The following is a 13,782-nucleotide window of genomic DNA, read 5'->3' as shown; positions in this document are numbered from 1 at the left end:
AGACGGTAAGGGCATTTTAACAAGTTTGAAAAAAACGGGGAAATTAATTTTATGGATATAAAAAAACGGGGGTACTTTATCACTTTAAATAAACGTCTTCAATTGCAAACCTTACGGACCATTTCATAAGCAAGTTATTTTCTTCAAATTTTTAGTACCCAAACTCTTAAATTTTTTCCTCCTATAAGGGCACTTCGTTTAACCAGATGCAATTTCTTACCACCCATATTATCATTCCAAGTAATCACTCATAATTCTTTCAAGCTTCTTAAGAACAGTAATAAGAACTTCATAAAGAAACATATAGTAAAAAAGTGAACTAGCAAAAAGTTGTTATTGAGAGTAATTTTTCCACCAATCAAAGATTTCTTTTACCCAGCTAACCTAGAAATGAATCTCTCAATCACTTTATTCCACTTAGAAACTCCACCATATTTCAAAGTGGTAACCCCAAGATAAATAGTGGAATGCACACCAGTGGTAACACACTATAATTAAAGAAAATTTAGAAAGATCACCGTCATACTCTGTTGGAAATTTGAGTCAAAATTTATTATGGGAGTGAAATTTGTCTTTTCAAGATTTAAATTCCAAGAGACGTGTTTGGGTTAAACATTTTCACCTTAAGACACCTAGTCATGAATAGGTGTTATGGAGAGTCACCATTGGCAATGGTGAGTCACCTACTGGTGAAAAAACACCTTGTAAAGTTACTATTGACTCTATATAAACCCATCTCTTAGTTTTGTTTTGTATGGTTTTTACAAGTTTTTGAGAAGTATAAAACAAGTTTTGAAGTCAAGAGTCATGGTCATTTAAGAGCACGGTAATCGTCAATATTCGCCGACCGAGTAGTATTGTAGTGCTACTTACTACAAGGCGTAATCGTGTATTCTGGGAGACGATATCCGTAGAACCGTGAGCAGCGTATGCGGGGATGAATTGTTTTTAAGAAAAGAGGAGTACCTCTTTCTATCTCTTTCCTTTGCTAATATTTTTGTGTATCCTCGTCTCGATCAACCAATCCGATAAGTTTTTCTATCTTTTTCCTTTTTTAATGTTTTTGTTTATCGCATGAACTTGATTTTCGAAAAACCGAAACCGCATATTTTTCTTACATACTCAACAACGAATATCTAACTCTTAGAAAAATTAATTTAATACGGTGAGTAATACAAAAGACACGAGAATGAGTCTCAAATTTCTACATGTTCCCCATTAGGATCAAGAAAAATGAGTGTCATCTGCATATTGCCAATGACTGACCAACAAATTACCCATCTTCTTTCACATGAAAACGGGAAAGAATACCTTGAGTTTGAGCTTACTTTGTCATACATATAAGAGCTACAAGAAAAGATGAAATGGGATCACCATGTATCATCCTCTTTTTACAAATGAAACAATGTAACACTTCCATTCACATACTCAACACACCATCTCACAGTCTTCTCTTATTCTCCCCAAACCCCAAGTGTTTGAGAATTTCATCTATATAGTCTCAATTCACATGATCAAAACTTTTCCTTTCAAAAATCACTTTTCATGATCAAAAGTTTTCTCAAAGTCCGTTTAGATATCTATACCTATCATCTCTCAATAGTCTCTACTACATAGTATATAGTAATGTAAAGTAAATCTCCAAGATAATCATTTCTCGCATCGGATACTTAACCCACAACGTTGAAGGAAAATCATTTAATTAGTGCTGCCTTCAATTAAAGTAGCATTATCTTTGGCAATTTCAATCGGTTAGAACAACATTACACAGAGTATTGTATCGGCTCAAAATATGGACAGGTGAAATAATTTAGAAGTCTGTTTATTGAAATTAGAAACCCAATATGGGGAACAAACATGAACATCCCTTCTTATAATTACAAAGAAATTGAACACCTGATTAACTAACACACAAAGAGTCATCACACGTACACGCAGGTACAAAGACCAAATGGATATATGATCACCGGGAACAATAATTAATAAGTACTAATTCACAGATAATTTTCTTTTTTTATTCTTTTTGCAGAGCTGCATCCGAAAAACTAATCAAATCAACTGGACGGTGTCGGAGGGAAGCATCATCATCATTTCGTGAGAACAAAGATAGCATAGATGATGCCAGGAATGTATCCGAGGAATGTAAGAACCAGGCAGATCCAGAATTCCACCTGCACACAGACAGTTAGTTAATTAGTCGGAATTCTAAAAAGAAAATGAAAACATATATAATCGCAACTCCGAAAACAAACGTATTAACAAGTGAGAAAACGAAGGATATATGCAAAGGAAACTAGGTAGCAGAAAGACGAAGTACCTGACAACCAAATCTGAGAAAAACTCCAAGAGGAGGAAGGATAATTGCCAAGATGATTTCTACCAAAGTTGCTGTAGACATGTTTGTAAATCTTAGTTACCACTCGAACAAAATTTTATCTACGAAGAAATTGAGAGAAGAAGAAGCTGTGGAAGAGCTAGTAGTGACTAGTGACTTTGATGAATGTTGGATATCAGGTTAGAAGTGAAGAGATACAGAGCAGCAAACACTTGTTTATATAGACACTCGCTCAACTTTATCTCTATCATTTGAAACTCCAAAGCATGAAATCACGTGACGTGACTATACGCTTGATATAAATTACAATTAAAGGACTAATAATTCTGATATATCTAAAAAAAGATATTACTGTATTATTGTTTGCGTGGTCCATTTGGGTTTTGTTGTTAGCTGTATATCATCACCAACCAGTACCAGTACTGTAACTACTTTCTTCTTTTCTTCTTAATTTGGCAAAATAAGATAAAATACCGACATCTTCATGTTCATGACAGGGCCTATGGATGCTTTACACGAGTCCTTGGCCTTTAATTGCTTAGAGCATCCACAGTGGGCGAGTATAACCAAAAATTTGGGATGAGATCGTAACGCAGTGGGACAGAGTAAAGATTAAATCCCAGCCAAAGATCAAATTCCAGACCATATTTGGTCGCGACCAAATCCCAAATCCTAATATAGTTGGGCGTAAATTTAAAGTACGCTTGTTGCTGGGCGTATACCAAAGTTACGTTTATCATCAGGCGTGACTTTAACCATCCGCCCGTTCACTTACTCAATGGGGCGTACACCCAACCATCCGCCCCATTCAAAATGAAATCTCATCAGGCGTACACCCAACCATCCGCCCGTTCACTTACTCAATGGGGCGTACACCAAACCATCCGCCCCATTCAAATTTCGGGTGTAAACCAATTTTACGCCCCATTCAAGCGTACACCAAATTTACGCCCGATTTCGTGCGGTGATTAATTTTACGCTCGACCAAATTTAATCTTCTACCCCTAACGTCACAGTACAGAGTAAACTCAAATTTAATCATTTTTTTTGGTCTTTGATCTTTGGTTATACTCGCACCACTGCAGTTGCTCTTAGCGTAGAAATATCCATCAATTATTCGTCAAAACTGCTCCTGGTCCTATATCTAGTGATTAAGGTCGACGATAAAGCCATTGCTATCCGCATTGAGTGTAAGTATATATCATGGCTAGGGGGTGCTCGTACCCTACCCATACCCGTCAATCCTACCTTACCCGTCAGTGTTTTAACCGTATCCTACCCTTCCCACTATTTGACGGGTAGGGTGATGATTAGATATTTCTTACCCACCGTTAAATGGGTAGGGTGACGGGTAATGATCGAAATTATCCTACTCTACCTGCCTATCCGTCTAATAATGAAAAGACAAAATAATCCTTGTATTGCTTTTTCCTTCTGCCTATTTTTTTGTTATTTTAAAACATATTAGGGGTATAATGGAAACTGGCCTTTTCATCTTTCTTATTCTTCCTCAAATCGAACACAGAGTCACAGAAACCCAATTCTTTCCCAGTGCTAACCCTAGACCTTACTCTTCTCGAATTCATGTTCATCTTTCAAGGTCTCGGTTAAAACCCTTTACTCAGTTGGTTCGCTTACATCCTAGTAATCTGATTCCGTCAAATCTGATGGAGAAGTTATGAATTGACGTCCAATCTTAGCTAAGTCCATAATAATCACATAATTATCATTTTTTTAGTTGATCATCTGAATGGGTTTTTCTTTTTATTCCTGAAGTATGTTGTATTGCTTGGTGGTTTCGTTTGTATTTGAAGTAATTATTTGAAATCAGTTGAGTAATATAATTGTCACTACGAGAAATTAACATGCATGTTAATTGATTGATGAAATTTTTCATAGGAGTTTAGTTTGTTCCACATAGAGGACGAAATTAAGGTTAGAGTCTTGATTTCCCTTTTATTAGTAACTATTTTGAAATTTTTATGAAAAATCTTGTACTACTGAAATAGGACTTGGGAATTGGGATTTCTCTAAATTCTTGTTTATTTTGTGATTGAGTGATTCACTTGAGTTGAGCTCGATAGCTCAGACACTTTATTCTGATTTGAATTTGGATGCTTAGTTTTTCATAAGTAAGTGAATTTGTACTTTGTAGCTCTCATTAACTAAATGTGATCCATACCACGGAGGATGCATAATTCCATACCACCACTATCCAGTAAACTATGTTTTTTGGTGGGGATACAATCTTAGATTTTGTGGCTAAGAGTAAGACAGCTGGTTTGGATGTGTGTACTTAACTAATAAATGAAGTTGCATGTATTATGCCATTATCCTTGTCTCACTAAAACATTAAAGAACGAAAGAGCTTTGAATTTAGCTGTTAAGACAACTGCAGACTCCAGGGAACCCAAAGAGAGTGTGGACTGATTAAGAATCCTATTATAGGGGCTTAGAAACTTTTGGTCTTTTGGGGGCTTTCTAGGGTCACCAAATATTAATTGGGACACCCCTCATCGTATATTTATATAAAGTCTAATATGACCGCATATGATTTTAGATAATAAACTTGATTAACATTATTAATCATGATTAGGAAATCAATTAAGACTAATTCATCTCTTTAAGTTAGATGAAATCAAAACAAAAAAAACCAGAGGGAAGAGAAGAAGAGGAAAAAAAAATTTGGGGATTTTTTTTTGGAAATGAGTGATTTAAGCAAGACTTTTGATGAAGATGATGAGCATAATTTCATCATGATGAGGATGATGATCATAAAGAAAACCCAAAACTATTTTCTTCTCCTGTCTTTCGCATTCAAATATCATGATAAAAATTATGATCATCATAGAAAGAAAAAACTAAGAAAATCCACTATTTATTTTTGTTTTAAATGGTTAAAAAAATCCAATTCGATGAATTTTGGGTAAAAAGAAAATAATTTCTGAAGATGTTTACGGCTGGGAGTTCTTAGATTCCCAACCGTGAATCAAGATTACGGTTAGGATAGTTTGTCGACCCAACCGAAAGTCCATATTTCGGCTTAATTTTCCCAACCGAAAGATTTTTCGATTTTTTTTTGGTTCATAACCTAGCCGAAAGTGCGGTTACGGCTAGGATAATTTGTCGATCCAACCGTAGAAACGAAAAACGGTTGGGAAATGATGGTGTTCCAAGCCGTATTTTTTATTTACAGCGGGAAAATAAAGAATTCCTAGCCGAAATCATTTTTCTGATTTTTTTGTTTTTCGAATCAGTTAAGGATGGGTTTTCCCAGCCGTAATTGATTCTAGAAACCCCAAAAAATCAGAAAACTAATTTTGGTTGGGATAACCAAGCCGGAAAATGTAATTTCGGCTGGGAATCTAAGAACTCCCAGCCGTAAACACCTTCAAAAATATTTTTTTTACCCGAAATTCAGAGAATCATATTTTTTAACCATTTAAAAGCAAAAATAAATTGTGGGTTTTTTTAGTTTGTTCTTTTTATGATGATCACCATCTTTATATCTATGAATTTATGATAATAGTTTTGGGTTTTCTTTATGATCATCGTTCTCATTGTGATGAAACTATGATCATCATCTTTATCACAATTTACGAATGAGAAGAGAAGGATTGGGAGAAGATAATAGATTTAGTTTGTTTTTTAATGATCTTCATCATGATGAAATCGTGATCATCATGATCTGTAAATGAGAGGAGAAGGAGAAGAAGAAGATTACAGATTTAGGATTATTTTTTTTAATGAATAATGAAATTTATGTAAGGATGTTTTTGATTTTTTGATATATCTTGAGTCCCCCTAACCAGTTTTTACCTCCCCAAAGTATTTAAGCCCCCAAAATGGTCAAAAGACCAAGACTTTCTAAGCCCCAGTAATAGGATTCTTGATTAATACAACTTCATCTGCATTTCAAATACCAATGTAAAAAATTAGTCCAAATGTTGTTGAACCTTAGAAAATCAGTTTTGATTTCCATATTTTAGATAATCAGTGGCTTAACGCTGTTTGTTTTTTGTAACAAAAAAATATATACTAGTATATTTTATGCCTGCATATGGTCGTTGATTTGCAGGAGACAATAAATGAAGACGATGAGAAGCTGAGAGGCCTTAGAAACGAGTTTGGTGAGGAAGTATACAGGGCTGTCACAACCGCCATCATGGAGATGAATCAGTACAATGCAAGCGGGAGGATAGGATCTCATGCGTTTAATAGCGGATAGGATGATGGGTAAAAAATTTCTTACCCGCCAATCAGCGGGTAGAATGGCGAAATGGACCATATCCTATTATTCTACCCGTTGTGCAGCCCTAATCATGGAGGCTGCACTACCAAATTTTACCAAAAGTAAAGACAAACCGAAAAATGTTTTGGTCATGAAAATGTGACCCCGAGTCTCAAAATTTCTGCATCCCTTTCCTTCAAAAGGTGGTGTAATTTTTTTCAAAAGAGAATCAAATAGTTGATTTCCGTTCCAAGTCATAGACACATATTAGGACCTCCCCGTAACGTGGTCCTTTCGTGATATGCAAAAATTACAACCATTTGATAGAAGATATGGTTTTGTCGAGATTTCCTGACCAAAATAACATTTCTGACAAACAAAATGATACTCAGCAACGGCATCAGCACTGCCAGTCATAAAGTCAATGAACGAGCAATAACTGTTTTTAGGACTAACGACAGAACATTCGGGCCATTCATGAACCTAACAAGTAACAAGGTTGTTTCTCGGGATAAATAAACGGGTATATGTCCTTATCAATGTAGATTAAATACTCGAAAACAGAATTTATGAGGGAACTGGTGGGATTATCCGCCTGACTTAATAATTCCTTACATAAATCATGATGTAAGTAATATGTTTATGTAATATAAAGTTTGGCTTTGATTTAAAAAAAATAAATGTAGATTAAATAAATTATTAACTAACACTGTTTTAGCGCGTGTAAATAATCTCATGATCTCACCCTGCTACATTAATAAAGGCATCAATTAGTAAACAATAAACACATTTAATAAGCAGCCAGAAAGGGAGAGGTAGCTTAAGTAGGTCACCCTGATTAATTGATTGATGAGATCTCGTGATTAGTGTGTTTAAGGACATGGGTCGGTTACGGACGGTCGGTAACATATTCGTCGCCTGCGGTTACGCCCACATTTAAAGGAGCAGCATGATGATCCATACAACCGACAGTCAAACAGCAGTTTGTTCCACCTTTTTTCTTTTCAATGCGAAGAATGACAAGTGACCCTAGTTAGCAATTCAGGATACAGGTAGTAATTCGAGACGGCATACATACGAGTTATACGGATTCGAATAGGTCGAATTCGGTCAAGAATTCGGTCAACGGTTCGTTGTTCGGACAGTAGTTCGGAATGGCATACGTACGTGCATATTCGTTTTATAAATGTGAGTTCGCCATTTAAAATTCGGCTTACATATATGATAAATTGATAAGTATTATGACCTTATTACGAGACTAATTTTATTTGTATATGATTTATAAGATGGAAAAGAAATATTTTAGCGTGCTTATTTAATAAGAAGTAAACAATTTAATCGTATAAATGTATTATAAAACGAGTTTATAGACTTTAAAAAAAATCAACACATAAAACACTGGTTAAACAACTACCAAGAGAAAATTTTAACTGAATAATTGTATTTAAACTAGAAATAATCCGTGCCGTAACGGCACGACATGGGACAAAATAATTTTTTTGTCATAATGATGATTTAAATAAAATAATACAAACTATTATAAGACTTATATTCACCCATGATAACTTGTAGCTATGAAAGTTTTAGATCTTTTCCATCCAAATAATTAAAAATTAGGTTACACTTGCAATTGATTAAAGTAATACTTTGTGATAAAAATGCTAGGTAAATTGTTTCATTTTTCCCTAAAATAGTAATTTTTTAGTTGATCCCCAAAGATCTGTCATTTGTGGTCTTTGATACTGATTTGTGTTGTATTCAAATCATTCAGATGACTTCATTGGATGAGCAATAAATGCATGCAATTACATCCTTCCAGAAATTCTTCATCGGTCCTGACCCTATCGTCCGGTGTTCATTATCCATATGCTCTGGTAATTCCATTCATGTATTATCCCACCTCATCTATGTTGCACGGTTTCAGCGAAGTGTGTCATCTACATTACATTGTATTATCCCAAATTAAATAAATTCTCACATTGTCACGAATCATCAATAGTTCCGTGTACAGGTGACCCAAGAAGTATGGCTTTTCTTTCATTTTCCTCTTTGAATGAACATCGATATTCTCTCGTCGCGGATCAAAAGAATAAAATAATACATTTAATAGATGCAAAGGAAAAAAAAGGAAACCACCCAGAAAGTTAGGGAGGTGTATGAAAAGATTGAGGTTTCAGTATCAGTGTAGCTTTGAAAATGAATGTGATTTCAAGCTAGATTATTGTCCCATTCGCAAGGATGCAAAGAATTACGCAAACTTGCGAGTCTTCTTATCCTAGCTAGGTCAATTATAAGCTTTAAAATAACATTTATTTTTCACTAAAATTAAAATTAGGCCTACGATTTAAGTGAAAAATTCTGGTGGTTAATTATTTGGATTGATCTCAATCAGAAAAAAAAAGTCAAATAAAAAGAAAATTTTGGTATTTTTAGAATAATGTTCTTTGCTTTTTGCAGGTTGACGAAGGACAATTAGTTTACTTCAAGATAGAAATAAGGATTTTACCATATTGTAACCGCAAATGTTCGAATGTTATTTGTTCTTTGTAGGTTGATGAAGACGTGCTTATTCGATTTTAAAAATATATGAGTCAATTATTTTATTTTATTCCTTTTGAATAAGACGACATACATCTGAACATGAATGTAAAAGCTTGACTGATTTTATGATATATTTTTTCGATAAAAAGAATAGAAAAAATGGGCTACCTAATTTAATTATTCCTTCTAGTGAAAATATAGTTGACCTCTAATATATCCTCAAAATCTGGTTAGGCTGAATCCCACACATTTCATATTAGTATTTTATGCTATATTTTTTAGGATTAAATAGGATGGTCCATACATGTATATACAATTACCTATCCTTCCGCTTTTCATATCCTTCCAAAATAAAAATGATAAAAATTAGAAACAAAAAAGGTCTACTCAGAAGGTATTAAAATAAATACGATATTTCAACCCGAAATATATGCGAGTATATATTTTTTGTCTCATAAAAATACTAACTTTCTCAAAAAAACTAATAACTTCCCTTAAATATTCATCGATCTCTGCTACGTCTTTGGTTTTTACTTCAGATAAGTTAGTGAAACCCTTCAAATTCTCAAGTGATGCATATCAACTGAACCGATTTTAAATCCATTCTTTGATTTTTCATCTCATATCTACTAAATTATTTGGAAAGGGCGATTTAGTGATTTCATATATCATATTTGTGGTGTGTACGTGGTCGAGGAGAAAACATGTAAAGCTCGTTATGTAACTATGATTCTTTGTACATGTTTATTAATTGAAGGGTTTGATTCATAGGAATGTAAATCTTGGTTGTGATTCTTTGCACCAAACGTCTTCATATCACCAAGGTCATTCAAAACAATTTTGATGCATGATTTAACAAAAAAGAAAAAAAAGAACTCGTAATCATAGATTTTCTCTATAATTGGTTTATTTTGATATACTTGACTGATTTTCCATGTGATTTGTTGATCATCACTAGAAATGCTATGTGGATTGAGAATTAGTTCGACTATGTATTAATGCAAATTATATCTTGTTGGCCTCATAATTTATAACTTATAGATTATATCATGTTTGTAACATTAAAAGATATAAAGAATAGTATTAACCTTTTTTGCATTTAATTATATTTTTAATGATTCCAATTATAACCAAATTAAAATCATATTGAAAAGAAGGTTACAACTTTTATGTTCGTCGGATGTCTTTGGCGGGATGAAACTGGGATGATCGGATCAATTGTTTGGCTAGAAATAACTTTTGCCGTAACGGCGGGGCATGAGGTTAACAGAGAGTTCTAATAAATATCTAGATATAGCTCGTTCCTTAACGGCACTGCTTTAAATGATATCTGATTGGTGTAGTTTTTCTTTTTTTTTCCCGGACTTTCAATCGTGTTCCTTAATCCTTTGCAAGATAATTTTCTATTTCGTTTTAAGCGAAAATAATGTCTATAAAGACATTGTGAAATTATTCATACACAATATCCACAAACGAACACAAAATCATTTAAGTGACAGTGTGTATGCGCATCACACTTATGAGTTATGAATAAAAATAAATAAATCTCATTTCCCATCAGGTACATCATGCCACCACTATATCCAATTAATGCTTATATGATGTATTATGATTTCATTTAATATTTCTTTGAATATCTTGAGTTAAGAAGTGATGCAATAATTAAAGATTAATAAATTTGGATTCATTATGAGAGGGGTTACAGAAACGACGACCGTTGGATGTCTTTCGCTGGGATGAGACTGGGATGGTCGGATGCAACTTTTGTCTCTCAAAATGTTATCTGACTGTCCAAACTCAAAAATCCATTCTATTTTGTATTATAGACTAGGATATGACCCGTGCCATAACGGCCCGGGAATTGTTTGGAGATATTTGGGTTTTTGTTTGTTTGTCTGAAAAATTCGCACCTCTAGTCATTCTACCGAACCCAAAACTGAGCACATTCTAGACAAAAGAAGTACCAATAAATAAATCTCATTTTGAAATAAGAAGTGACTCTCCTATTTAACCAATTATTCTCTAGTAATGTGCGGACAATCTTTATAAAGTTTTATTAACTAATACTTTAAGGTCCAGGTTCGGTAGAATTTTTACAGCTCCAAAATAAGTTGTAATATGAGTTTAGATTGAAGAAATTAGTGCAACGCAAATATATCTATGAAGAATCCCTCAAGTAAAACTCATTTTCAGTTAATTTCAAATAATTTTATGCATAGAGATCGCAGTTCTTTCCGCAACTTAAGAGTAGAATATATGAGACTATGAGTATACTCCTTTTAGCAAATGGTATGTTCGTATGACCGAAACTGATTAAAAAAATATAATACTCCCCACTTTTTCTGGGAAAGAGGTAGTAAAAAGAAAAAGTTCAAGCATTTCATGTAGTACTGCGTGCCACATTTTTCCACCAATGTTACATTTTACAGTTGACCGAAAAAAGAAAATAAAAACGTCCTGTCAAATATTTTGTTTGACGGCTCCAGCTAAATCTTATAAATTAAACAGGAGCGCCTGAAACGCTCTTAGCAGCTAGAGCAGACGTCACCAACATGATTTTAAATCCTCTCAATCCATTTCCGTTAGGAAGTATATCTCCAGCGAAGGATAATAATCAGTGATTGTATATCACTTGATGCATATTGAGCACCAACCTTGTACTACACAGTCTAAGGCTTGAGGTGGATAGAACACCTAGCAAATGATCAGTGCCATAACGTCCCGGGATTGTGTTAGTGATACTACAAAATGGAACATTATTCACTAATACGACACGCTAATATTCTCATATTATTTATTTCTACAAAAATAAATAATAAAGTAGCCGTTTCTATGAATGCCCTTTTTAACACACGTGATGAGGCACAATCCATCCCTCATGGTCACAGTACACGCTCATTTCTTTTCCTTCGTACTCATTTATGTTTGCAATTTATATGGGATGTTAATATAATTCATGACTTCTTGGTGCTTATACTCATTTCAATATCGTGTTTTATGGCCAAGTGCAAGTCGAATTTCCTAGTCCTAAGCTAACGGTCCCTAGCCACATATGGAGTTTTATGATTTCAATGGTTTAAAAATGATGAATCCCTAGTTGTAGAGCTGGTAATGAAGAAGTCATGAAAATATGCATAATTTCAATAACCCTTTATCCGAATATTTTAAGTGATTTTAGGTAATGTCTAATCTACTATTATTTAATTAGTGATAATCTTATTTTATTAGAGTTTAATCATTTTCCTTTTTAAGACATTTTCAAAAGTTTTGTTTTTTTAATATGAAAAGCCGTCGTAGTATTGCTGAGTCGTTATTGCTTTAATGACGATTCTAAAATGTCGTTACTGTAGGGTTGTATTTTCTTTTTAAAAAAAAGAAAATATATTTAAAAAAATTATTAGAAAGAGTTTGGCACTATCCTAAGGGTTGTGCTAATCCGGTGTTTTCATTATATCTAGACACCCCATGAGTGGGGATAAGAATCCAAGCCCCTAATTATTTTTTGGGACACTCAATTAAGCGAAGAAAATTATCACCACTCATAAAATTTTCCAATCTCGCAAAAAAAAATTAGAAAAATAAAGAATTATCATCAGAAAATAATTTAGATCTCTCTTTATCTAATAGTCCTGAAGAAGAGTTTGGCTTATATGAATCCTCGAACATCTGCAAAATCCTTCTTCAGCTTGAGAAAAGTTTTCATTTTATAGAACTCCAGATATTTGTGGTACCAAAAATCAAAACATAATCGAGAAAAAAGGGTTTGTCATCTTAGTCTAAACTAAGCAGTCAGAACATAGAAATCTACCTACACAAACACAAAAAAAAAAAAACTAGTGACAAAATCCCTAGGTGAACAAACTAGTGATAAGAAAAAACCGGTCATATTATTTTTAACAAATAAAAACCGTTTCAAATAAAACTGGGACAAAAACTCCAATTCAAATAAATTTTTTAAAATTTAGTTTTTATTTGATTTCTAAATTCCAAAACTGACCTTCCGCATATAAAAACATTTTTCGAAGGAAAGTTTGGCGAAAGAAAACAGTAAAAACAATATTTGTTCTTTCTGAATCCAAACAAATCAGATACTAGTCTAATTACGATTCTTCTTTCCTAGTTTTCTTCGTTTTTTTCAGTTCCATATCTCGTTTAAATTCAAAGATTCGTCATCGTCTTCTTCCAATTTCAATTCAAAGATTCAGAGAGCAATTTTAGGTTTGATTGAAGAACCGGAAGAGAAGCTACAAGTTTTGAGATCTGTTTATTCGAGATACGTAGAAGAATCAAATTCAGTTGTTTATTCGAAAAGAGAAGATAAACATAGTTGTTTTATTCGAGATCTGGTTGCAATTCAGTTTAGCTTAAATCATATTTTTCGCTTTTCAAGTTGAAATTGAATCTCGAATTGAAGAATCCAGCTGAACAATCAATCAACTTCGTGTTGATCATCTTCGTCTTCGTATTAATCTTCGTATTCAAGGAATCAATCAACTTTTCAGGTATTCAATTCTCTTTTTTGTGTTGATTTTTGATTTTGTTTGTGTGAATTTGCTAGTCACTCTTGTCGAATAAACTGAATTGATGTTAGCATATGATTTTTTATGTTTGTGTTGATGTTCTTATGAAGGATTCCATCTCTTTGGAACTGTTTTTCAAAAAAAAAAATTTGTTG

General features: G+C 33.5%; 1 protein-coding gene across 1 annotated transcript; it reads right to left on the bottom strand.

The window, feature by feature from the left end:
• Nucleotides 1-1,793: 1,793 nt before the first annotated feature.
• Nucleotides 1,794-2,552, bottom strand: LOC113334905 (hydrophobic protein RCI2A). The gene is made up of 2 exons (XM_026581131.1): nt 2,318-2,552; nt 1,794-2,171 (listed from the first exon to the last, which is right to left on the bottom strand). The coding sequence occupies exons 1-2, from the start codon at nt 2,396-2,398 to the stop codon at nt 2,088-2,090; spliced, it is 165 nt and encodes a 54-aa protein (XP_026436916.1). The 5' UTR covers nt 2,399-2,552; the 3' UTR covers nt 1,794-2,087.
• Nucleotides 2,553-13,782: the final 11,230 nt, after the last annotated feature.

This window comes from Papaver somniferum, unplaced genomic scaffold (genome assembly GCF_003573695.1).
Source record: "Papaver somniferum cultivar HN1 unplaced genomic scaffold, ASM357369v1 unplaced-scaffold_137, whole genome shotgun sequence".
Classification (NCBI taxonomy): domain Eukaryota; kingdom Viridiplantae; phylum Streptophyta; class Magnoliopsida; order Ranunculales; family Papaveraceae; genus Papaver; species Papaver somniferum.
This window is presented reverse-complemented; position numbering and strand designations above follow the sequence as displayed.